At 38.0% G+C, this 24,013-nt stretch overlaps 2 protein-coding genes across 2 annotated transcripts; one reads left to right on the top strand and one right to left on the bottom strand.

Annotated features, from left to right (window-relative positions):
• Nucleotide 1: 1 nt before the first annotated feature.
• dnase1l4.1 (deoxyribonuclease 1 like 4, tandem duplicate 1) lies at nt 2-15,493 on the bottom strand. Its single transcript, XM_088636720.1, has 9 exons — nt 15,319-15,493; nt 12,332-12,421; nt 7,163-7,251; nt 6,483-6,569; nt 4,835-4,947; nt 3,213-3,325; nt 2,736-2,893; nt 1,062-1,158; nt 2-708 (listed from the first exon to the last, which is right to left on the bottom strand). Exons 1-9 carry the CDS (start codon nt 15,328-15,330, stop codon nt 556-558), a joined length of 912 nt encoding a protein of 303 aa, XP_088492846.1. The 5' UTR covers nt 15,331-15,493; the 3' UTR covers nt 2-555.
• Nucleotides 15,494-16,497: 1,004 nt separating this feature from the next.
• Nucleotides 16,498-23,940, top strand: LOC148662042 (arrestin domain-containing protein 3-like). The gene is made up of 6 exons (XM_088636719.1): nt 16,498-16,948; nt 18,048-18,108; nt 18,429-18,576; nt 20,065-20,167; nt 21,462-21,721; nt 22,095-23,940. Exons 1-6 carry the CDS (start codon nt 16,690-16,692, stop codon nt 22,182-22,184), a joined length of 921 nt encoding a protein of 306 aa, XP_088492845.1. The 5' UTR covers nt 16,498-16,689; the 3' UTR covers nt 22,185-23,940.
• The last annotated feature ends 73 nt before the right edge of the window (nt 23,941-24,013 follow it).

The following is a 24,013-nucleotide window of genomic DNA, read 5'->3' as shown; positions in this document are numbered from 1 at the left end:
CTTTTTGGATCTGTGTTGTTTTTAATAGTTTCATACTCAGAAATGACATACAGATTTTTTTTCATTTCTAAATAGGTGCAGATTTAAACGTCCATTTTAATATATTTAAACTTTTTGGTTTGTCAACCACTGTAATAATATGTTCACAAATTTAAACATAAATCGATATTTATGTAAATTATGTCATTAGGAACAAAAAAAAAACATTGGAAATGAAGGCATGCACTTGTTTGAATATTACTGCAGCTGCCATGAAATTAAAGGAGAAACAAAAGTGACTTTACTGAATTACAGACAAAAGCTTGCCAATGGATGATGATATCAAAGTCAAACAATGGCCTTTCTTATGTTTCTCCTTATTTGGCAAATATTCTAATTTATTTCATGGCACCACATTTTGTAAGTAATATTACATAAGAGCTTAACGTTTTTGACAACCTGAAAATGGCCAAGCAAATAAAAAATCACATTTCATCATAATCATTACTCAGTAAGGCCCAGTATAGGCTCCATTTTCCACGGAGGTTCCTGATATTTTGGCCAGAGAGCATATTTCTATTTTTGTCTGGGCTTTTTCCCAGCCCTCAGGTGAGCTGCAGGTTGAGTCTGAGGAGTTGGTTTGGGTCTTTTATTCCCTGGCCTGCGATCTTGCGAATTTGTAGCCTTCAATTCAACTTCCACAGGATAGTGATCACTCACTTTCAGAGTCTGAAAGAAAATAGCGTTTCTGGTGATGTTTTTTTAACCTGCAATTTATGTTATGCATTTTATGTTTTATAAATATGTATTAAAAACAAATCTGTTGTTTATTACTTAACTAACCAATCCGAAGCTGATACAGTTTCTTTATAAAGTTTGTTTTCAAGGTCAGCAGAGAATCTAAAGAGAGGATATGAGCCTATAAGGTAACAAAGGCAGGATTTCAGGTTTATTATTTCTTAGTTTATTTATCACCAGTTTCACCACAGATCAGACATTTCTTCATCTGCTGTCCTTTCAAGCATTGTGCCAATACTCCATTATGTTATGTAATTCGCTGAAAGTCTTACAAAGATCCCTACCATTTCGTCAGTCAGTTGAAACTCTTCTTGGAAGTTGAATGGTTTGGCTGAATATGGGACAATAGCATCCAGCATGTCGTCACCATAAACCACAATCCTAATATAATTAAAAAGGGATAAAAAGAGGAGATTATTATTTTCATAGCAATCCACCGGTAGTAAAGTATTTACTGTACATTTGATCAAAACCTGACCATTTCTTGCAACCTCACCCTGCAATGTAAAGTAATTAATACAGAGTGCGTGGTCGTGTGGCACACAACAATGCTTCGGTTTTGGACTTGGTTCTGGAGTGGGTTTCCTTCTATGTGGCATTTACATGTTCTAATAAGTTCAGAATAAACATTCTGATAATGGATGGTAATGCAGATTTTAATACTAATGATCAGCTTTGGTTGGAAACGTTGCTACAGAAGAGCAGAATCATGGTTTGGTCAAATTGATTCCCTACCCAATCTAATAACCTAGAAATGTTTGTCTATCTAATCAGTGTGTATGAAAAATGATATTGACACCGATCTACAAAAACAACATACTGTACCATTTTATGTTTCAATATGTCCACACAAGGGGCTATAAGCCGTTTTTCAAAGCCTTGACTCACCTTGGGGATACTGAGCTATACTCTGAATAACCCTGAAATGGACAGTGTGCTGTGTGTGTGAATAACTTCCAAGAACATCTAAAAAGTTTATGTGGAACCTTATAAATTTTGGAATTCCATACATACATTACAAATAACGTTCCTGCTCCAGTTGACGTTCAAACAAAATGAATCTAAAAGTAGCAGCAGCTACAGTATATCACCCATGCTGTTCACAACTGGCAACCCACTGAAACTAAGCAGGTATGAGCCTGGTCAGTACCTGGATGGGAGACCTCCTGGGAAAAACTAGGGTTGCTGCTGGAAGAAGTGTTAGTGGAACAAGTAGGGAGTGATTTCCCTGCAGTCTGTGTGGGTTCTAATGCCTCACTATAGTGATGGGGACACTGTACTGTAAAAAGGCGCCGTGCTTCAGATGAGATGTAAAACCGAGGTCCTGACTCTCTGTGGTCATTAAAAATCCCAGGGTCTTTCTTGGAAAGAGTAGGAATGAATAAATTTCCCCCTGTCCTTTACCAATCATGGCCTCCTAATAATCCTCATTTATGAACTTGCTTCATCACTCCGGTCTCCTCCCCATTGATAGCTTATGTATTGTGAGAACACTGGCACACTTCGGATGCACATCAGTGAAAGGGAATCCTCATTTCACATAAAGCACTTTGAGTGGTGTGTCCAGAGAAACACTATATAAGTGTAAGGAATAATAATAATACAAAAATATTATTATTATGTTATGACTTTACAGAGAGGTTAAAACTTTAGTTCTTGAACAAAGAACACAAGAAACAGGTGATAAACTGTATGCAAAAGTGTCACGGGGCTTTGGGACAAACTGTTTAATGTTGGGTATCTGAAGATGACTATTGTGGGGGCCATCAAGAAACACTTGGATAAATTTGTTTAAAACAACTAAACAAACAAGAATGGACAAACTATCCTCACAAATTTGTAACCTTCCTAAACTTTTTGTTTTGAAAGGAAACAAAAAATGTTGAAGCTTATTGAAATCTAAGAAAAGAGAGGCAGAAGTGGATTAAAAAAAGAAATACATTCTCAACAAGAGTCACCTGTCATATGTGTTGTCATTTCCTTTATTGGCTGTGGTGTCAACCTCATCTTCAATCAACCAGTGGAAGTTTTTGTCACTTCGGATGCGGATTTTCTTCATTTTTTTATTGGAGAGGTAGCCCCCGTCCGCATTGAAGTCCCCCAACATCATGACGTTCTGCAAAACACAGCCAATCTTAGTACTTCTTTAGTACTGATGAACAGTATCCAACACATACTGTAGCGATTTTCATACTTTCATACTGGAGTTAGAGTTACTGTAAGTACAACGTATGTTACAAAGTTAATAAAGTAACAACATAGGTGTAGCAGTAGAGCAGGTCCACAATCTCACAATACCACAAAAGTAAAAAGTGTAGATTTTTTTTTTATGTGTATGCTATTAGATTAACTGAATACATTTTTGCCAAGATAAAACTAAGTTGTTCGGACCATATACGTTTAGTGTATTTTCAGGGATTTTCTGAAGTACATACATCAGTTTCCCATTTATCTTGCACGGCCAAGAACACATCGTAGAGCTCGTCTAACTCCTTTTCCACAGAGCTGGGCTGGGTATGTACAGGAATCAGTACAAGATCCTTGAGGACTTCGCAAAAATAGAGACAGATTAATTCATTTCTCAAATTAAACATTACAGTTTCTCGCAATGGATTTACAGCATTAAATCTTCATGGACAAATACAATGTACAATCAATTTAGACAGCAGCGCATTTGTTTAATAATAATTCCTTATTTTTTTACCACTTTTCATCCCAAGACTTTTACATAAAGAGATACAGTTCAGCCACCTCTGAGGTGCTGAATCCACTTGGGTCATGTGCCGGCAGTCATTATGCACCACCAGCCTGACTTCACCACTGGTCAGGTGCAGAAATGAGAAAATGCTTCACAACTTGAATTAAGAAGGAATTGTAGGAAGGTCAGATTGGCCAAGCCCATAGTGGAATTTAAGATGGACTTTATAATTAACACCCCTTACTCTTTCAAAAAGTGCCGTGAGATCTTTAATGACCAAGTAAAGAAACTGAAGAGCAGAAAATAATAACTGTAAATCACGATCTGAGTGAACTCAGAACTGCTATTAACTGCTTAAAGTGTGAGTGTGTCCCTAATCTGTTCCATATTTCTATATGGTTATATTTACTATATCTAAAAACTATATGTTTAATAGCAGCAATTGTAAAATAAAGTAGGAAACATTTTTATACTTTCTTTGTTATGTTTTATTATATTGCTGTTCTACAGGGATGTTATGGGCAATGTGTGGCAACGATTCTGTGGTTTATGATGCTGTGTGCTGCTGTGCTCTGCAGGCTCAAAAGAAAGATCTCGTCACATGTTGAGTTTCAGGGGCATCTTTCAAATGGCAGTAAAGAAAAAAGCAGCAAGTGGACATTATCCACTTCCTCAGTACTTTACTGTCAACTACAGTATGTTACAGCATGCAAAAAGAAACAGAATGACCTTAACACACTGCACAGAAGAATATTTTGAATGACCATATGCCTTAACTACCGACATCTTTAGATCCCCAGTCTTCTGTTCAGCAGAGGTGTGGGTACTACATTATTGTTTTGACTGATGTACAAAAAGAACTAATCTCATATATTGGTGATATGTTTTTAGTTACTTGTCAGTGATGAGAACATGGATGCAACCTTCATGCAACACATTTCTGTTGTGAATTAGTACCGCTAGGTCTTCAAACAAGAAGATTGTGCCAATTTTTTTGAGCTACTGCCAACAGTTGAGACAGAATCCTTTGTACAGACTCTGTGTACAGCATTGGAAGAAGATGGCATTGATCTACAAAAGCACACTGGATGGAACAAATGAAATGATAGGATTCATTCATCTGTAAAGTTACACATGGCTTAAAGTAGAAGGTCCTACATGAAACATATTTCTGCAAAACACTGGAAAGACCACTACAGGTTCAATACAAGGACTAGAGGTGACAGGGATGCAAGAGCTTTTACTAACTTCACAAACTGGATTATTCCAAACTACATCTAAAAACAACTTCCAGCTACAGTAAGCTGATTTGAAAGTTGTCTCATTTCTTCCTTACAGAAACCAGTGACATCTACTTACCTGTTTTTGAACAAGTGAAACGCAGAACAAACGGCTCCCTAGCAAAAGCATCTTCGTCGCCCACTTGATTATCTTCGTACTGGTACGAACCAGTCAGTTTCACCAAATCTTCCCTTACAGTCAAAATACAAGGGACACCATTTCCACCTTAAGATGCAGTCAGTGAATCTTAATGATCCAAACCAGAGAAATAATGCAAAATGCACTCAGCAAAACTGTATGATTTTTCTTTTTCTTTTGTAAAATATTTTAAAATAGAAAAAAAAAGAAATTTAAGTATTACATCTGAAAAATGCAACCTGTGGAATTACACTGCACAAATCATAATTTATTTAAATGAACTTCCAAAAACCTTTATACACTGTTAATCATTGATCAACATGTACAGTATGTGTTTCTGATTCTTCTGAGTAAAAGAAAGTGATTGAGAGCAAACAGCTGGTCCTGATACATCCCTTATATTCTACTTGCGGATCTGCTTTTGTTTTGATGTGCTCCGTAGATTATGACTTTGAACTTAGCCAATAAGTGGTGGTTAGTGAGATATGATACAAGGCTTGGGTTTTGAAATACCAGCCTTGAATTTCACACACCAGGGTCAATTTAAGTAATCTGAAGGAAGTGCATTATATTATCTTCATCTTTATTGAGCTTGTAAAGTTTTGATCTTCCTCTTTTGGAGCCACCAAGTGTGATTCTCTTCTAGCTTATAGTAACCGGTCCCACACCAGCTCATAAGAGATGTTTCCTACAGATTTTCCTCATGTCACATCCCTCTGAGATCACAGAGCACACACAGCAGAGGACAGAGGACAGCCATGAATCCCGCAGTAACACCACACGCGTACAAGCCTCAGACTGGCCACAGATGCCAGAGTGGGGAAACTTAGGACCCCAAGCAGTATCAGCATACCAAACCCCTGCGATACCCCAGCAATGGTGCATTGCCCTCTGAGAACCCCTGGTATTAATAATAATAATAATAATAATTGCTTACACTTATATAGCGCTTTTTCTGGACACTCCACTCAAAGCGCTTTACAGGTAATGGGGTCTCCCCTCCACCACCACCAATGTGCAGCATCCACCTGGATGATGCGACGGCAGCCATAGTGCGCCAGAACGCTCACCACACATCAGCTATCAGTGGGGAGGAGAGCAGAGTAATGTAGCCAATTCATAGAGGGGGATTATTAGGAGGCCATGATGGGGTAGAGGCCAGGGGGGAAATTTGGCCAGGACACCGGGGTTACACCCCTACTCTTTTCGAGAAGCGCCCTGGGATTTTTAATGACCACAGAGAGTCAGGACCTCGGTTTTACGTCTCATCCGAAGGACGGCGCCTGTTTACAGTATAGTGTCCCCGTCACTATACTGGGGCATTAGGACCCACATGGACCGCAGGGTGAGCGCCCCCTGCTGGCCCCACTAACACCTCTTCCAGCAGCAACCTTAGTTTTTCCCAGGAGGTCTCCCATCCAGGTACTGACCAGGCTCACACCTGCTTAGCTTCAGTGGGTTGCCAGTTGTGAGTTGCAGGGTGATATGGCTGCTGGTGATATTGTACCCCAGGCTGGGTTTGAATCAATAATATCCAAGCCATGAGGCACATGAGCCACCCGAACTGATGTTTTATTGTCTGCTTTACCTGTAAAGGAACATGAATTGCTCCTTGTAAGTGTGCCTTCCCAGGCGGGTGCTGATTTGCATCGTGTAGGGGTTGTCCTTATTAGCCCTGTTGACAGGCAAACCAAAGTTCAGGTGTTTCCCTGTATTTTCATAAATGTTTCTCTCCATTAGCTGACTGTCCTACAACAGTGAACATCATCATCTTAATAAGTAAAGCAGTGAGGCTGTAGTGAATACACAATGCTGAACATTTACAATGATGTGTTTTACAAATGTTTCTTACACTTTTTTAACAAACTCTCAACTTCAACTACAATTGTTGATCTAATTGTTGATATAACATTCCAGTATGTTCCTTTACACTGTTTAACATAAACCACTATATATAAAGAGATGGCTAATTACTTATTATTCAGTGCTACCTATTCTTGGTCCTCAGTGAAAATTAAGATTTTCTATCCCACCTGTGCTTTTAGTTACACAATTAACCTAGCATTTATGAGGGGTGTGATTTTAAGGGGACTACAGAATATGCTGCTGCAGGATTGAAGCCATTAAAGACCACCACTGCTCACCGCTCTCAGAATTACTGCCCATGTGATATAAATGAACTTTTGCCTGCTTTGCAACAAACTGTACACTTGCTATCCACTGTACCTATAGCAACTCTTATTTTAAAGCAAGGCCCCAAACTCTTACTTATTTAGCTCTTCCAAAAATTTCTTAATTGCTTTTCCTTTGACATCCACCACTTCTAGGATCAGGATAATGCCATACCGAGACACAGTCTAGGAAGAGAGAACAAAAAAAAATGATTCAGAATACATAGATTTCTTCTCCATTATCACATATTGTGTTGGACATTTGCCCATTACCAATGGAATTACCAACTGACCTGTCAATGTATTTCCAGAATTACACTTTGAAAACACTCATCATAGTAATTACACCCCATCATTACCTTTTACTATATTTAAACCGGATCTATTCCTGAATATCAGAAAACGACTGAGCAGACAAATCCATAATTAAAATAATCATAACCCTCAACTTGTATTTTGCCAAGAATACACCTGAGTGGTTGCTTAATTAACCTAGTCACACCTTAAACAGATAAGTCTCAGAGGCACCTGAGTTCTTTGTTCTCTGGCACACTTTTGATGAAAAGATAATAAGGCGCACATTGGGCTAAACAAATATTTATTAACAATGACAATACAAAACACTTAACAACATAAATCTACAACACATATGTTAACACTATATACAAATTTACTGACAGGGCATTTCAAAGGTTTACATCCTGACCACCAAGACGGCTACCAAGTGTTCAACATTTATATAACGCCTAAAAAGGCCAAAAGAAGAGAAATATGCCTTCTAAACTAAACAGAAAACAAACTACATACAGATAAATTTCATTATCTGTAATCCTGGATGCTTCCAAAATAAATGGGAACCTATTTATCTATTTTAAAAATACACACACTGACCAGCAGAGGCAGTTATTAGCCAAAGGAATCACAGTTCCTAAAACCAGATTGGAGAACTTTCTTAACAAGGTTCAAATACTTCACTCCAGCTGGCCTTTCTGGATGATCTGGACAAGTCACCTTCTGCCTTTCTGTCCCTTGTCGTCCCTCCTGTCTTTTTCTTTTTCCTACATGCCTGTTTTATGTCGTTGACACTCTTATTCATTTACCAAGAACTTAATTAACTAAGGTAAACCTTATGATTGTTTTGATCATTGAATCTTCCACCCTGCCTCTCAGCAAACATCTCCTTGCTTTGAAGCTCCCAAGAACTGAAATGTTAATATAATAATAATAATAATAATAATAATAATAATAATAATAATAATAATAATAATAATAATAAACAACTTTATTTTATATAGCGCCTTTAAAGGTGGCTTCTCAAAGCGCTTTACAGGATGCCAATAACAATAAATAAGAAGAGTATAACAATAAATAAGGAGAATACACAAGATAAGACACAATTACAATATATAGGGGAGACCGTGGATGGTGGTACTAAGAAAAGCAGAGGGGTGAAGAATGGAACCAATTATGTAAAGGCTTTTCTGAAGAAGAGGGTTTTGAGTCTGGATTTGAAGGAGTTTAGAGAGGGTGACTCTCTGATATCCTTGGGCAAAGAGTTCCAGAGCTTGGGGGCATAACAGGAGAAGGCCCTGTCACTCATACAATGTAGACGGGCTTGGAGGACAGTAAGGAGGGCAGAATTTGAAGAGCGGAGGTTGCGAGGTGGGGAGTAGGGCGATAATAGTTCTGACAGGTACTGCGGTGTCAAGGCATGCAGAGCCTTACAGGTGAGCATGAGGATTTTAAAGTCTACACAGAATTTGACAGGAAGCCAGTGCAAGGACTGCAGGACAGGAGTAATGTGAACACTTGCACTAGACCTGGTCAGGATTCTGGTGCTGAATTTTGGATGTACTGCAGTTTGTTCAGAGTAGATTTTGATACCCCTGCGAGTAGAGCATTACATTAGTCAATTCGAGAGAATACAAATGTGTTGATCAGCTTTTCAGCCACAGTTAATGATAGCATAGGGCATAGTCTTGCGATATTTCTAAGGTGAAAAAAAGATGTTTTGACAGTATGCTGCACATGTGGGTCGAATGTTAAGCCAGAATCGAATATAACCCCAAGGTTTTTCAATTTTGATTGAAGCTCAAGTACAGAGCCATCTTCAGAAAGGGTTACAGGACTGGCTTTACGAAGTTGATGGGGGGTACCAATAAGCATGACTTCAGTCTTGTCGCAGTTGAGATGAAGGAAGTTTTGAGTCATCCAAATTTGTATGTCAGAGATGCAATTAGATAGAATAGATCAGTGTCAGGTTTGGTATGGATGTATATTTGAGTATCATCAGTGTAAAAATGAAAGCTTAGGCCATGGGATCTTAAAAGCTGACCAGAGAGAAGAGAAACAGGACTGGAATAAAATGGTGGGAATGGGATCAAAGATAGATGTGGTGGGTTTCATGCGTGTAACTAGTTTGTTGAGGGATGCTGAGTCAAGAAGAGAGAAGCTGGAGAGAAGGGAACCAGAGAATTTGGATGAGGAGGGAGGAGGTATGGAAATGATATGCGTAGTGGAGAATGTGGTGACAGATGTTGTCAATCTTAGAACTAAAGAAATCTAAGAATGTGTTGCAAAGTTGTGATGAGGCAGGTAATGTGGTAGGGCAGTTTGGCTTGAGCAGTCTGTTGATGGTGGAGAAAAGATGTCTGGGGTTGTTTTGGTGATTTTCAATGATGTGAGAGAAGTAGGTGGATCTAGCAGACTCTATGGTAACCTTATGATCAGATAAGTAATCTCTCCAAGCCTGGTAATGTACATTTAGGCCGGAAAGATGCCACCTATGCTCAAGTTTGCGAGAGGCTGCCTTCATGGATCGCAGATGGTCATTGTACCAGGGGGCAGGGCGAGAGAAAGAGATGGTTCGAGTTTTTAAAGGAGCAAAGGTGTCAAGGTGTTAAAACTAGCCAGGTGTGGCCCATTGTATCTAGATTCGAAAAAAGGCACTTCAATAGTCTCTTACAACAGCCCCTAACAGTATTATTTATAACCCTCTATTAATGTCAAGGATTTTTATTCTGCTCATTTGTTTGGTTCATGGACCACTGATATGGTTGGCATGTTGTTTCTGCTGTGGCAATTACAAGGATACAACAACAACAACAACAACAACAACAGGAAATACTTGTATCTGTTCTCCTATCTTATATTTTCTCACCACACCATTCCTGACCTACAGAACTGTGCAAACACCTCTCCCATACTCTCTTCTCTAATGTTAAGTATTTTAAGTGCCGGGCTTGAATGGTTAAAGTAGGCTTTTTGGGGTCTATTTTAATTATTTCTGCCTCTATCCAGCTCCTTTAAGTTGCCCCCCACATACAGACAGCACAAACGATGAAGCCCACCTTATTCGTTACTGCTATGTTTGTGCCGGTTTCTGCAGTTGAAAGTAGCGTTTGTGCTGCTTTAGTTTCCGATATATAGCGCCATGTTTTAGCGGGGTCGTGACGTCACTCAGCCCCCCTACAGCCCCCTTTCCCTGTTGTAGGGAAACCAAACCGGTCTCATTTGTTAGTGCTACGTTTGTGCCATTGAAGAAATTTCCCAGCTGCTTCCCAGCTTCCCAGAGCATGTATCGAGCTTCCCCGTGCACGCGTTTGATTGTAGCAGCTCGATACATGCTCGATCTGGCATTTTTTGTCTGCTATTCAGTTTTGACCCCAGTGCGACTTCTCTAGATTGATCGGTAATTGAAAACCAATGTATGTGTTACTGTATATCCAGCGTGCTCATACAGCATATACGGTACATACAGAACTTCTGCTGTGGCGCTTTACCCAATCAGAGTGTCGATTCTCATTCTTCACCCAATCGCGGCCCGGACTGTTCGGGGGTTTAGCCAATCGCGGGTCTGAGAGCTGTTCAAGCCAGCAGCGGCAGGTGGATCGGCTTGTATACCGTCAATGAGAATCTATTTTTAAAATGATTTACTTATTTGCAAAATAACACCATCGGCTTGTATTTTAACGTCTTTATTGATTCACAATGTCCCGTACGTTTCGAAATAAATACTTTTTTATTTGCAATATAACTGTCTCCGCTGCTTTCTGTAATGAATACATGGTATTTGAACAACTTTAATCGTACATTTAAGGTAGGGGAAACACCTTCTGCTTTGTACTTCAAAAATGAATAGAAATGTAAAGTGTATGATCATTATATTATTATGCTCGTGCTTTCAATTTTGTTTTTTATTGTTAAATTATATTGGAAACTAATACCTAAAAATGTGAATATGGGCCCTCGTGTTGTACCAGCGGTAATTTGGAAACTGGTGTCTCTTCACCAATCAAAGGGTACACAAGCAATACATTTTCGGGAACATGGTTAAAAATTAAAAGAAAATACCTAACCTAATGAACTAACATAGTAACTCCTCCCTAAACGTAACACTGTTTATTCGTGTAAAGGCTGCAACATCTGGGGTCAACTGATCAAAAGATCACAACTGAAAGATCTAGTGGTCGTGACTTTGCTTTTGTACGTCACAGAGTGACGTCACAGCCAGGAAAAGAACGCACTATATTGAAATATATTGAACCATCCACCCCACCCGACCAGACAGACTCGGAAAACAAATTGCCCCCATCGTTTTCATCACAATCAGGAGTTCAAGTACCGAGTTTGTTGGTACTTGTAAACATCCTTGTAGATAGGGGGGGCAAGTTCACGGAGCTCCTCTATCCCTATCCTATTTGTACATAGACATCCAGTTGTGACAGCTTGTGCTGCACCCATGTTTAACTACACACATGTGAAGGTTCGGGTTTAGGTTTATACAGAGAAGCTGCATTTGGACTATTTTCCTAGATTGTCTGTCCCATTACTGATAACCCACAAATCCTTGTGGGATATGTGGGTTGTGGGAAGACTGAGCCTATTTAGGAAAAACAAGGCACAAGGCATGACTGATAGATGGGACACTATTTCATTGTAGGAATACAAAAAAAAGTGAGTATTTAAATTAGACTGTCATTCCTCACTAGGAACTTTATTTTACTAGCATGAACGTGCAAGCTCCACACAGACAGAAGACTGAAGCGGAGATCCATGGAGCCGTGAGACAGCATCTTAAAGAAGCATGTTGCCATGATACAAAATCTATTACTTATTAATAATATGTAATATTTTGTAAAATATTACATGCACATTTATAATATTTTTCTTCTCGATAATTTCAAAACTGGCTGTAATATAATTCTATGTACAAAACTCTTGCTCATTGTTAAAAGCTTTGTGGCTTTCAAAAACAGGGTCTTACCTTGATAAGAACAGAAAGGATGTTTTTGTCAGCAATTTTGTTTTCACCAAATCGCTGGATGTTGAAGGATGCAATCTTCATGACTTCAGACTTTTGAATTGTCATTTGCAATTAAAAGGAGAAAAATATAATTTTGAAAAATAAAAAGTAGATTCTTTCACGTCAGATATCACAGAGCACTCAAAACATTTTTGTTTAAAAAAAACCCCCCACAGATTAAAGAACAGAATCTTCATATTTATGAAAAGGTTCAAAGACAAATCTGTACTACACTAATTTCATGTGTCTTTCTAAGCTCTACATTTCTATATTATTCACATTTCTATACGTGGTGAAACAAAACAAGTATAAACATAGGTCTTCATGTTCATGAAAGCCACAACATATGTTGTACAGAAAGATCATTATCTGGGTAGGCAGTGACATGTTTTTCTTCAAAACCACGTCTGTCTCTCAGAACTAGAGTTATCTGTCTGTGACTGATATACAAAACAACAGTTTAAAGGAGAACCAGTTTAAAGGGGAATGAGGCAGAATTTTAAAAGAGCTAGGCTGTATGTTTTCAAGGGAAACAATGTATTTTACTGGTACCTCCATGATGTCACTAATATTAAAATAACACTGAAAATAGGATTAAATTGTTTGTGTTCATTTTGAATGTAGATGTTTGAAGTCAAATTAGGGCAGATATTTGTACTAAGGCTTCAGTAATCCTGACCAGCCATGACATGTAATAATGAAACCCCATTATCCAGAAACTCATTTCAACATTCAACACAAATGAGCTAAAGAACACAGTAGCAGAAAACCACTATTGTATATTATTCTTATTCAAGGGCGAAAAAAATTAAGAATGGTTACAAAATGGGTTTGTAAAATCTTTACAGAACTAGTTATGACAAAGCTATTTAAAGTAAATTAAGGAAGACCCAGTGCAACATAAATATGCATTTGAGAATAAAATGGAACTTCCTTCCTTTAACTATATGGAGGTGTTTGATCAGATACCTTTTTTTAAATAAAAAAAAACTGTTACTTTCTTTTGAAATAAAGACTTAATTATATGTTCCACCCATGGCATTATAACATGGTTGAAAACAAAACTTATTGACTTTACTTTTGAAAAAACAAGTGTTAGAGCGCTGGACAATACTGTACGTGAACAGTCTTGTATAATATTTATTTAAAACCATTTCAAGTCAAGTATAGTGTTTTAAATCTTAAGTATTGTCTGTGATACACACATAAACTGGCACATACATACAACTATAGTACTTTAAATACATATTCAATTCACTATACTATATATAAATAAGAGTATGTAAGTTTTAAATGGTGAGCTGAACAAATAAACCACTGTTTGTGTCCTTAATAGTAAAAGATGTATAATGTTTTTGCTGTTTTATTATTTCTACTATTGTTATTATTGTATTAGTTATTATTGTTTTGTTATAAATGTTTTCACCTAAACAAAGGGGAATTTTGCAACTGCATAGACCTCTCCCAGATGCTTTCCAATCTGTCTTTCACTTCCACTGACCGATTTTCTCCCTCTGTTACTGTTCTTTCACAAAAACTAAAATACTGCTGAGGGCAATACTGCCACTGAACTGCTGTTCACAATGATGAATAATTTAGTGATTCTGTTTTTTTCTATATGTAAGTTCTTTAGGACAATATTCAGGAGAAATTAGCCTTTGTATTTTTTCTGTGCCTTAAAAAAATAAGCCATGGCCTGAGAAGGTCAAAAGATCTAAATACTTCAGTTTATTTTAAGAGGTTTGTTACCAATAAAATCAAAGTTGGTTGCATTTCCTTATCACATTTATCACTATCCCCCGTCTTGTCATGAACAACACAGTAGCACCGACACACTTGGTTGAATGTGATTCACATGAGATGTCTTATGAAAGAAAAAAAAAGCTCTTCTTTTACCAGGGTACATATTTATTTAATCACATTTTAATTGACGGTTAATGGTAACAATGAGAAAAGATTGTCGTCCACCAAATAGCTTCAAGCTTCCAGTCTGCCAAAGACACTTCTGGGTTATTCCCGAGTATACAATTGAATCGCAATGCTACTTAAGGTTACGGCAGTGATTGGCCAGTAATTGATCAAGGGTCCGCGGACTTGAGTCTGAAAACGTGAGTTCATAGTAGTATATTCCGATAATTTGCATACTGGGAGTGATCTTCCTTCTGGGATTTTCATATATAGCGACGTTGTTACATACACTAGTTGTGGTTTTCTTTCATTCATGGGAAAATGCGACAGGATCAGCAAAGTGCTTATGAAATATTAAAAGTTTTAACCAGCATATTTTCACCGATTCCTACAAATGTGTCGCTACAATTTAAGTTACAATTAATTAAGCCTGCAATGTTACAGTATGTTACAGTAGGATTATATTTTATAAATACAGTGGAAGAAAACAGGATTACAAAAAAGTGTCAATATGTGTGCTGCAAAGGGACAATAAGACGTTCCTACTGGAATGTTAAAAGAATGAAACGTGTTTTATTTTCTTATTACTTTTCATTAAGCTATTAATCAATCTAATTGTTCCAGATATTTTTTAAATGTAAAGTTAGAAAAATGAAACATTTTTAAAGCTGTAGCTGATAAGTGGAACTGGAACATATGTATAATACATAACCACAGACACTGAGGAAATAAGACTTCGAAAGCTTTTGACCACAACTTCTGCACAGCTAATTTTCAGAGCACACATAAAACAGTCAAAACGTGAAGTAAAACTCCAGCAAACGTCTCTATCGAAACTTCTTAAAGATATAGCAGCTGAAATCGCCTACAATTCGCAAATTGCATTTTCTTGATTAATGATGTGTACAGTATGTGAATGAACACCAAGAATGAACGCAGACTTGGGTGTCGCAAGATGACAATGTCTCAATTCCTTTAAACAAGAGATTTTCAGGTTCAAGCCTACAAATAAACCGATAAGCTGACACTAAAGATCTTACCTTTTTATGCATTCACTAGGAACAATAGATGATTCTCGTTAGTCTTCCCTTGAACGTGAAAAAAAATTGTCAATCTTTATTAATAACACCTGAGACCTGACCTGCTTGAGACAGTTTACCGCCTCAGACTAGCAGAATTTCAAACAAACACACGCTGATAAGCAGCCTACAGCCACATTCCTTCCTGTAATTGGAGACGGTCTTTTTTATGTGGTCTAACATGGGTAGTGAGGCAGCTCACTTAGTATAGTGCAGGTCTACTTGCAGTTTCACATACAGTGTTGATAAAACAGTACTTTGCACTGAAGAACTTCTGTCTAACAACATTTTGACACTATTGTATGTCTGCCTAACCATTTATTATCATTTTTTAATTCATCGTAAGACCGGGAGAGCTTACAACTTATGATTCCCAATTACAATAGCACTATATAGTATAATATACTATTTTATAGAATGCTAGTTAAAGAAGCTTAAATGATTCAAAGCTGATACGAGCTACTGTATGTAGACCGAATACCATCTGTTGTGACTGTTCTTTTTTGCACAATAAAGAACATGAGTGATGTGTCTTTATCCAGGCGTGCAAAACAAAAGGCCGTTCAACCTGTAACAACAATTGTGAACTGGGAAGCCGATAAAACATAGCGAAATATAAATCTAACATGCCAGGATTTCAAACATCATATAAGTTTTTTTTATTATTTACAATAGTATAGTTTTACTATATTAACACATATCTGTCAACTTGTTAACAGAGCTTCAGATACTGTTCCCATAACGGGATGTAAGAAAAATATCTAGGGGAAAGTAAATGACAATAACTTAAGGATCTTACTCAACGTTTGGGAGTTTTGTTACACAAATGAAGTACAGCTCGGTTAGGGACCAAAACAATTGCTCCGCCTGCACTGTTGTGTTGTAACGGCAGCTAAGGGTTTCGCTTTTTAAAACGGAGCCATGAATATAAAAGTAATATATTTTTGTAAGTGTAAAGGGTTCCATTCCGAACTGGGACGCCTTCTGTGTAGAGTTCCCATGTTTCCCCCATGTGCGTTTGAGGTTTCGAAGGGGGGTCCGGTTTCCTTTCACTTTCCAAAGACACATTGGCGAGCGTAGGCTGGTGTATATAGGTTGTACTGTACATACGTGAGCGTTTATGTATGTGTGCCCTGTGACAGATTGCAGCCCTTTCTAAAGTGTTGTGTCGCAACTGCCTACCCTGACCCGGAATATTTCCTAATATTGAGTGCGTGGTATCCGTGTTTTACAAGAAGGATACAACTGAGAGTTGTGTGAAATGAAGAAGGGACATCCCAAGAAGGGATCGTTTTGGGTTTTTTAAATTGATACAATTAAATAAGTTTAATAATGGCGCAAGGAAAGGTGACCAGTCTCACCATCAGCTGCGACTATCTAAACGAAAGCAACACCTTCTCGAGTGGAGACTTCATCTCTGGGCGTGTGATTATCGACGTTACAGGAAACGTGAATGTACAGCTTCTCACGATTAGTGCGAAAGGACGCGCGGATGTATGGTGGTCGGAAAGAAATGGTGAAAATGACGATACCTACTCTGCGAATGAAAAATACTTCAAAATTAAAAACGTTTTAATACAGTCTTCATCGGGTAATGTGAACATATTTATTTCCGGTGTTTAGCTGAAAGATGGAGAACAAAGTGGCGGAAAAGAGGTTTACAAACAAGTTCGCACACAATGTCTTGTGAACAAGGACATTCTGAAGCTGGATGCCTTAATGTTACAAACTACAGCCTTCTGTCCTGTTTTTGGAAATCCTTATTAGAGTTCATTGACAGCCAGGCAGGTGGTGCATCAGGATGTAATGGACGACAGTAGTCCCCCAGCTTTCACTGCCAAGGAGGGGGAAGGGTAATTTCAACTCGTAGATCACGAGTATAGAAAAACTTCTTGGCGGCGCATTTGTTTAAGCTTTTAAGAGACTGTCTCACTCGCCACGATAAAGTACAAGGCTCACGTGTCAATAGTGTATTCTTTTCACAAAGCATTCAGTTGAAGTCAGAATGAGAATAGAAACTACAATCAGCACAAAGGGGAGTTTTATTTTTAGATGCGCAATTGCACTATTGCTGATATCAGGTGTTTTTTTTAAAACGATCTTGCTTTATCACTTGTTGTTTTCAGGGTGTTACCATTTCCTGTGCATCGCCATCAGATGGTTCTATTTTATTTGGGATGTGTTGCCATTAGTGGTAGGCAGTCCTAAAAATGACTTAGTGATACGTCAGGAGGTGCACGTTTGGAGCCAGAAGTGTTTATTTTAGGTTTTAAGACATTTAGTTAAAGATAGCAATCTCTGTAACCCTCCTTCTAAAAACTAGTCAAGTAGCTTTGTAGTCGTTATCACGATCATTCTGTTACTCAACTACCTTCTTTGGACAACAGCATTGCTACTTTGTAACCCGATCTCATTGGAGCTCTGAAACTAAGGGCTTTTGGTCGGTTTGTTAGAATTGGTAGTTAGGTGGCGCGTTTTCCTCTTGACCACAAGTTTATAATATATATATGTACTAAATAGACAATTAAAATTGTCTTTAAGTAAAGTATATAACTAAAAAAAAATTACATTCTTTTTTATGTCAAGGAAGATGAATGCGAATCCTGAATTCTTACATTTTCCTCGGCATAAACGCAATCCATCGACTTCTCGCTGTTTTTGTAATCTACATGTGAATTATTTTCTCTTAGGTCGGAACGTCGTCCTGTCAGGAACCCAGGTGTACCCTTTTACTTTTCAGATTCCACATGAGTAAGTTCCTCTTTTTCTCAAGTTAAGATGCATAAATTCCTGACCAAGAATAAAAATTACTAGAGAAACATTTAGTTCCTTAACACAATGTGCCAGTTGGGTTTGTTCTTTGGCCTTTTAACTTGGAAAGCTATTTTAAAACAATATTTTTAATTTTGGACAAGAAGTGTGGGAAAACTGTGGTGTGTTTCTTCGAAAATGCTTGAACATTTTCTTTCTTAAAACATGAGAAAACAAGAAATTATCATTGAAAGCACATTCTTACAACAGCAACAACATAAAAAAGCAGTTCTGTGATCACTTCCTTCGTTTTGATTCAGAGAGTTGCCATCTTCCATTAAGGGACGTCATGGCAGTGTGAGATACTGGCTGGAAGCAAAATTACACCGACCATGGCATCTGTCCAAAACTGTCAAGATGGACCTTGCTGTTGTCAAACATATTGACGTCAATAGCCTTGAGCTGTTGGTAAGTAGTGTTATGAGTCTCAGATTTTCCTGTGAGACGAAATAGAGAAAAGAATGGAGGAGTTCCCATTTCGCATGATCTTAAAAGAGCAGGAAATGCTTGTATTTTCATGGAAGTTAATAACTGAAGTTCGGGAGGGGTAACGACGACAAGTGAATGTCACACAGCTGTACCTAATAACAATCATTATGGAAATCAGCTATATATATGTAGAACACAAACACCTCCCTTCGCATTTGTCTCAAGCAGTCCTCCACTCCTTGGTTCAGGCCGCCTCGTCCCGTGACCAGGAGGCTACCCATTTACCAAGCAGGTTAAACCAAATCTGTCCCACACAATAAATCCAAATAGTCAGAAAGCATCTACGTCTTGGATGGTGCTGTTCCTAGTGAAATGTAATTTAATCATTTATTTATTGCACAGCTCACCTGCAGCGTTCCTTCATGCTTTATTGAAATTGTCACGTCAGTTGGCAGGCGCTGCAAATCCGTATTTGAACTTTTTTAGTCATTTGTTTTGGGGGTAAACAGGAAACTTACCCGACTTTGCAATCTGCTGCAAGGCAGTGTCACTGTATTTAAAGTGATTTATGAATTCTCAAGGGACTTTGCAATCTGAACTGGAAACTCAGCACTTCACTCTCGAATGGATGGGCTCTTCTGTCTACACTGAATGAAATAAAGAAAAGGCGAATGTCATTGATAATATTTTAAGAAAACGCCATTAAAAGTCTGAGCTTCAAGACATTTTTCAGATGCAGTTCTCACAGTAATGTCATAAAATGGTTTTATGCGTAATTAAAATGGATTGTATAGTTATAGCATAAATTGAATTGAAAGCAAGTATTACCTCCTTAACTGGGATTTGTCCCTTACAGGAATACCATATGTGTAATAAATGCCTTTGAAGTTTGTGTAGGTCTTTTAAAGCTTTAAAAAAACAACCTAAAACCTTAAAGCTTGGGTGGACAGTACTGTAGTTTCAGTAATGGGCAGAAGAGACATTCCCTCTCTAGAAACTTGTTATTCTGGTGAATCTAGTTTTCATATAAACACTCCAAAACAATAACATGAAAGACAATAATTGGAATGCCTATACAATTGTGGTAAAGAAAACAAACATAATTACTGTGTCCTTCTTAAATGGCAACTTACATACTCAGTTCCTAAAAAGTTAGTGTAGACACTGAGCATGAACTGACACCATGTATCACTTGTTTTTAATGGACCATTCTTATTAAATGTCGCTTCTATTTTCTCACATTACTTCTCCAGAAATTATATTATTGGCCATTTGAAAACATTGTAAAATTGGTGTTGCAAATCATCCAATCTACCACTGGCCCCTCATTCTGGGTGAGATGAAACACAGATATAGCCTTCTACAGAACATCTAGCCCTTGCCATTTCATTTATTCAACATCACTATATCTCTTCTCTTGCAGTGCGCAGTGAATTAGCGTTAACGTTTCTGCCCTGTTTCAATCAGGCACCACAGTTACTTACAGCCGACAAGACTCTGTGTTGCTGGTTCTGCTCCTCAGGCCCCGTCTCCTTAAGTGCCAGAATTGAAAGGAAGGGTTACACCCCCGGTAAGGACACCATAATAACTTGGCATCACTTACTAAGGACATGGTTGTTTTAATGTTTCTTCCTGTAAACATACTGTACATCCACAGAGGGACAGAAATAATTCATGCGTAATTATTAAAGTATGGGATAAGTCGAGTTTAATTCCATGGTCCAAAATAGAAAGGAGAAACAGAATGTTTTGTCTGTTGAGCCCTCTTCAGTTGTGCCTGGAGGCACACCAGCTTAATAGCTGTTCTTTTACCTTAAGAAGGCTCAGAAGCCAAAACATTGTGTTTGTCCTTTCTGTTTTTCAGTAGGGAGTTAACCTTTACTTGTTCCTTTGTAGCTAATGCATGCTGACGCTGACGAGGCTCCCATCTTGAATGTATGGATTACCGAGTAAAAAGAATTTGTATTGATAATAATCTGGATCTGATCTTAAGCAATTAAAAAGTGAATGAATATGAATGCATAATTTAAGGACTGAGCAACATACAGTAGATTAAATGTTTTTTGTTTTGGTGTGGAGCCTGTGGCTATCTATGAAGACTGAACTGCATAATGATAATTGTATTATGTCACCATAGGAACAAGTAATAGATTTATTCCATGCTGAAAAGAGAAGAAAGAAAACCCAACGTTTCGGCTGTGGAGCCTTCTCAGGTGTCTTCACCTAAAACGTTGTGTTGTCTTTCTTCTCTTTTCAGCATGGAATGAACCTATTACTTGTTCCTTTGTGGCCTATGCGTGCTGACGCAGCTCCCCACCTGAACTTCTTATGTCGCCATAGTCATCAAATAGGGTACTTGTACTGGGCCAGCTCCGTGTATTGTTAGCTAATGACTGGAAGTGCTCGCGGTTACTTGGCAGTTAACAGAGCCTGATATCGTTGTGAAATGCTCTGCATAAAGAATGCAGAGGTGGGATTCCGAAAATGAAAGTGACCTACCAGATTTCATTAAGCAAGTCAAACAGTACTGTATGACAGTACTACTAAAATCCTTAGTTCTCATGAATAGAAATATAGCAGACATACAGTTGCCGTGCTCACCAAATTGCCTTCACAGCTGATTTGCGATTGAACTATGCACTCTATAGCGTTCTGAACCTGCTGTTATAATTTAGCTGTAATTCCTTTGTAATCAACTAGACTAACAATGCTAATAGATGTCAGGTGTGTCCTAATGTACGTAACATCTCAATTCTAATGATAAGACCAGTGTTTCACAAAGGGTTGGCTTTCCCTCTTTATTATACTGATGAAATTAATAGATAACATAAAACTGATAAATTTTTGTTTGTTGTTGCTGGCAGGAGATTCAGTTAGCATCTTTGCGGAAATTGAAAACCACTCGTCGCGGGAGGTGAAGCCAAAGGCGGCCCTTCAGCAAATACAGACCTTCTATGCTACTATGAAAACACAGACAGTCACCACCGAAATTGCTTGTGCGAAAGGAAAGCCTATCAGTGCTGGTGGAAGAGAAACGTGGTGTGGGCGACTGCTGGACATCCCTCTCGACACAACGATGTCAGTTCTGAACTGCAAGATAATGAAAGTGGAGTACTCAGTACTGGTGTGTATCTGCAGTCTTCTTAAAGATCTGCTATTGAATTACTACAACTCATTTGCAGCTTTAAAAATATTTTGCAAATGTTTTTAATATTTAGTGCACTTTGTTGCGCAGGCTTGTCTAACATCAGAAGGAAGTTCCAAAAATCAGAATTCGTTTTAAGACCCGAGTTGAAAATGGACAATGGTAGCAACCTAAGGTCTTTTAAACAATATTTATCTCTGACAAACTATGAAAATGGACTTAATTTTTTTCTTTGACTTTAAACATAAAATGCCAAGTTGTTCAAAGACAACATGCTGTTTACTACACCTGATTGTAAAACAACATGATTAGTAGGCAGGACCACTGCTAATTTTGTATTTTTATTTTCCAGGTGATTGTGGATATTCCCTGTGCTACTGCCCTTAAAGTGGTTTTTCCAGTGATCATCGGTACCATTCCCTTGCAGTGCCCAGTTAATTAGTCACTAATTATGTGCCTGCTGTGCTGCTCGCCTTTTCAGAAGCTGATCAGACTGTTAAAGAAATGAAAATCATGTCTAGCCATGGGAAGGCTCTTTCATTGCAATCTTTTTTGTTTTCGAATAGCAGGTCTGAAAGTCTTTTTAAAATTAAAATAATGTCTGAAATGACTCAATACAACCCTATATCACCAATAAAGCACTAGCACTAATATCCAATTCCAAAAGTAATTAGAATGTGTAAATTCCTTTGTTATGAAATACTGTAGTAAAGCAAGAGAATAACTTTGATTATATATTAGTAGCACAGAAAAGATGCATAAGAATGACCTATTCACTACTATGTAAAGTGATGCACTAAGTAAAGTTATGTGGCAGGTATGGCTCTACACGACAGATGTTACCATAAATAAGACATGAATCTGTGTGGATGTTGATGAAATTTGCCAATTTTCAATTCAGTGCACCAGTCCTCAAGATTTTCAAAGTTGTTTTGAATAAGTCAGGCCACCGATTTTCATTGATGCAAGACCAGTGTCTGTCTCATATCGATTTTTTGTCACCTTTGTTCATTAGAAAATACTATTCCTCTGTGAACCTGCACCTCTAGTGCTTTTATGTCTTCCTGTGGCTTTTCATATCATTTTTTGTGCTGATTATGCTCGAATCTCCTTTTATATCTTGGCTGTTTCACAAATTCATTATTTGGATCTCAGCCATTGCCACCTGGTTACATTCTCATCAGCATAAAACTCAGGCTAAGTCTCATGTCTTTTTCCTTCTTCCTCTTCTCCCATTGTGGACCTCTTTATTTCTGATCCTCCTGCTCTACAAAGAGCTGCCTCCTAAATCCAACAAATGTAGTCTCTGGCATGCCCCTGTTGCTTCTGATCTTTTCTCTTCCTCTTTTCTCATTATTGCTGTATGTATCCAATTCAAAACCCTACTTCTCCCCTACTGCTATCTCAACTACTCTTCTCCAGCTTCTCTCTCCATACACCCTCTCTTGCCAGCCCCTCCCTTCCCCCACTTGCTGAACCTCTTGCTCCTGGTGGTGGAATGAAGAAATCAGAACACCTTGGTCTCTGTCCATCTTTCCACTCCTCCTGAAGGCTGATCTGTTTAGATCACACTTGTTACCTATCAGCTCTAAACTACATCCCTAGGTAACTTATAATACATTCCACAATGCAATTTGCACTTTAAACATGGAACACATGTAAAGTTTACATAATTGTTTTGTATCCATGCTAGCTGTATGTGGATGATGTTTTCTTACAGTTCCATTTTTTGAATACCAGTGCCATTACTTTCATAGTCCTTATTTTTGTGTTTTATATATTGTTTATTTGTGCTTACACTGCTAATGGCTCCCGGGGTGTCTATTAAGATAAGTGATAAACACTAGCAAAATAATTCTGGTCTACATTGGACCATTGTAATGTAGTGGTTTAAATGTGCATTGTATTATATATAGGTTTATTCCATGCTGAAAAGAGAAGAAAGAAAACACGTTTCGGCCGTGTAGCCTTCTTCAGGTGAGGCTCCACGGCCGAAATGTTGTGTTTTCTTTCTTCTCTTTTCAGCATGGAATAAACCTATTACTTGTTCCTTTGCAACCTATGCATGCTGATGCAGCTACCCACCTGAACTACTACATTTGATTACATATTGGCCAGGAAAATATCTTTAAATATATCATTCAAATGAATGTTCACTTTGTGTCATGTTGTTTATAATAAAATATTCACTCATGCAAGTATGATGTCTGGAGAAATTATTGACTTAAAATGTGAGCTTTAAGAATATAAAGATTGTCCTGTAGGACTCCG

This window comes from Lepisosteus platostomus, chromosome 6 (assembly GCF_059453375.1).
Source record: "Lepisosteus platostomus isolate fLepPlt1 chromosome 6, fLepPlt1.hap1, whole genome shotgun sequence".
NCBI lineage: Eukaryota > Metazoa > Chordata > Actinopteri > Semionotiformes > Lepisosteidae > Lepisosteus > Lepisosteus platostomus.
Note: the sequence above shows the minus strand (reverse complement) of the source record. Positions and strands in the feature narration are given on the sequence as shown.